Source organism: Magallana gigas, chromosome 5, assembly GCF_963853765.1.
Source record: "Magallana gigas chromosome 5, xbMagGiga1.1, whole genome shotgun sequence".
Lineage (NCBI taxonomy): Eukaryota > Metazoa > Mollusca > Bivalvia > Ostreida > Ostreidae > Magallana > Magallana gigas.
In genome coordinates this window covers 50,751,128-50,754,524 of record NC_088857.1, presented here as the reverse complement: position 1 = coordinate 50,754,524, position 3,397 = coordinate 50,751,128, and the positions used below count along the sequence as shown (strand labels likewise).

The window sequence follows — 3,397 nt, the reverse complement described above, 5'->3', positions numbered from 1 at the left end:
CCTATTCTTCAAATTCACTTGCACTATTTTATTAGGTAAATAACAGCTTTAAGGTGGTACAGGACACCTGCATATTGTGATGTACATGTATACTTCCTATTGAGATAAACAATAAAGTATGTTGAATATTGATTAAATATTTACCCCCCAAATAATGTTACCTAACATTGAAGCGCAATGGGTTAGAGCGTTTACATGTCTGTAAGAGTATTGGGGTCCAAGGTGTATTTTTGGTAATTTACGAATTTTCATGGGGAGGGGGGGGGGGTCTGGACCCCTCACTCCCACCCTTTCTCTAAATCTGTGCACACGATGATGTTCATGTAGGCACACAGAAGCAAATCTAAAACCGGCAACCGCCACGGGGAGGGGGCATAATTTAATTTTTAATTTTGTTTGTAATAATTATATATATAGACCATTATACTTCCTATGACATAAAATGTTAAGATTATTGATTAACTGAAAATCACTGCAAACAGTTCTACCCCAAATTGCACATAAAGTGCTGCACATGTCACGATGTGTATTATCATATGGGCAGGGATCTCATCCTTCAGTTATGAAAATTATAATTTTTTAATGTATTACCGGAGTTTGCATGTAGCCTTCATTTTTAATTAAACTGGTACAAAACAGTGTTATTTAGGGGCAAACACATGGTGCGGGTATTACTGTCTAATGACAGCATCTAGTTAAAATTATATAGGTCAATAATCAAATATTTGAGATTTGATATCTGTCAATGCTTTTAAGCATTTTCTATTTTGTCGCTTTTGCATGCAAGGCAACTACCTTAAGGAACAAAGGCTACATACATTTTTTAGAAAATTTGCAAAAGAGATGTTTTATCAACAAGAAATTTAAAAGACGAAAAATCTCATATCTCATTCCTTAAAAAGCACTTTTTAATCCACCATCAAGGGATGCCACTTTAAGTGAATATTTTATTCAGCTATTACACTGCAGTTTCATTTTTTGTTCAACCTAAACAAAATGTTCTGTTTTCTTTTCAAAAAAATTATCTGTTCGAAAATTACATTTTGAATGATAGATGACTTTGTTTCTTTTTTTTAACCGTACAATTATTCCAATATTATTTCATTTCAGAATCAAAAGGATAGGTATGCCAAGACATCAGATTATTTTTTTCCTCCTCCCAACCATTCTCATATATACCGTTTTTGTAATTATCATTGCACACTACAGTACCTTTCAAGGGAGACATCGACCAAAGACTATTAAAACATATGGAAAGCCGCTTTCAAAGGGACAAACATTTCTTCCCAATATGACATTGAGGTATGTACGTAATCCTGGACCGATGAAAATAGTTCAGGAAGTCGATTGTCAGCAAATTATTGAAGGTAAAGACGACTATATCGCGCATGTGTCTGAACTGATGAAAGAAATGGAGTATACTTTTCTAAGCGACAGTGAAATTGAAGAGCTTGCGATGAATTGTGACAAGTTTTTGAATACCTTTGACTATAATCGATTCATAGTGTCACAAATTGAACTAGATTTTCCCATTGCATATTCCATACTAACATACAAAGATGTTGTTCAGACTGAAAAACTTCTCAGGGCTATATACCGGCCTCACAATGTTTACTGCATACACGTGGATCGTAGTTCCGGTCTTTCATTGCATAACGCCATTAAAGCTATTTCAAAATGTCTGTCTAATGTTTTCGTTGCCTCGACGCTGGAGGATGTCATCTACGAGGGTTATTCTCGACTGAAAGCAGACCTCAACTGTATGTCTGACCTCTTGAATTATTCAGATGTAAATTGGAAATATCTCATCAATTTACCTTCTCAAGAATATCCCTTGAAAACTAATTCAGAAATTGTGAAAGTGTTACATACATTAAACGGAACAAACAGCATTGAAAGCTATTATTACGAAGCAACACACTACCGAATCAATCAGACATACCAAGAAAATTACAAAACATCCAAATTGGAACTTACGGGAGAAATCAAAGCTCCACCCCCTCATAACGTAACGGTAGCCAAAGGGAGTGCATACGGTACATTTAACAGACGTTTCGTGGAGTTTGCCTTGAGAAATCCCAAAGCAAGGGACATCCTGAAATGGACTGAAGATACTTTGAGCCCAGATGAAACTTTCTGGGCCACTCTTGCTTTCAACAAAAACCTTGGTGCTCCAGGCATACAATACTCAGGTAGGCTGTTTTTATTGTACGTATTATTATGGAGAATTAATATAAGTTTAAAAAGAATAAGTACTGAAAATAAGTGAAAAACTCCCACCGATATTGATTCACACAAACATATTTGTTTGCAACTTCATAGCTTGTTTTTTTTGGTTTCACATCAGATTCAGGGGTTCCAAACCCGAAATCATGGATAACTGTTGGTGTGATGTGGCAATCCAAGGGACCAACAAGGGAGGTCTGTCATGGGATGTACGTCCGAAATATATGTGTTTTCGGATTGGGAGACTTAAATAAAATTGTACACAAAAAAACACTTTTTATCAACAAATTCTATCACTATTATCAACCTTTTGCCTTGATGTGTATGGAAGAGTGGTATTTCAACAAGACGTTTACAACTGTACCTTTTGAAAGTTATTATTATAACCGTTTAATAAAATCTTAAGAGAGTTACACATCTATGGTATCAGAAGAAGTTGAAGTGCATAGCTTTACTCTATATTCTATAGAATTAACGGAGCTATTTTTTGTGTGTATGAAAGTAAAAGTTTCTAACATCCCAGGCAAATTATTGCGATACACTGTTCTTAATTCTTTGACCATGACAATAATTAGATATAAATAATGAGGAATAACAAAGCATTAAACAAATTGATCAAATTTCTTTAAAGGGCTTCATGAAAAAGGTTAGTTACCCTAATGTAGCAGTCATGCTGACGTGTCGTTACCTGATGTTTTAGTGAACATGGACCGGTTGCATTAGATTTTCAGTCAAGCCTTAGGATGAGTTTGTGGTGTCTGTAAAAACATCTTGAGATATGTGATAAATATCAGGAATTTAGAATATTGTTTTTGCTATTGTTCAGGACATCATTTTAACGACAAAAAGTAAATAATACAAATATCGGTATTAAGAAAGGAACGAACATAGCGTGATCTGCGCTCTGCTTGGACAGCGTATATTGGTTTTGAAGGTTCGTGGGAAGATATGCGCAGCATTTTACTTTTTTACTTTTATTTTTTAAAAGCAGTTTATGGCAGGGAATCGATCGAATTGAGTCGCTTTGAAATACAAATACGAAAAACATATCGAACACACGTTCCACGCTTTTCAACAAATACGGTTATTGTCGAGTAATTACTTACCCGATTACATTTTTTTTACATTAATAGTTGAGCATTTTAAACAGCAGTCGGTATAGGCAACGACC

The 3,397-nt window shown here is 35.0% G+C and overlaps 1 protein-coding gene across 1 annotated transcript; it reads left to right on the top strand.

Moving 5' to 3' along the window:
• Window positions 1–1,114: 1,114 nt before the first annotated feature.
• On the top strand, window positions 1,115–2,898 carry LOC105335184 (N-acetyllactosaminide beta-1,6-N-acetylglucosaminyl-transferase). The gene is made up of 2 exons (XM_034445808.2): window positions 1,115–2,192; window positions 2,348–2,898. The coding sequence occupies exons 1-2, from the start codon at window positions 1,127–1,129 to the stop codon at window positions 2,629–2,631; spliced, it is 1,350 nt and encodes a 449-aa protein (XP_034301699.2). The 5' UTR covers window positions 1,115–1,126; the 3' UTR covers window positions 2,632–2,898.
• The last annotated feature ends 499 nt before the right edge of the window (window positions 2,899–3,397 follow it).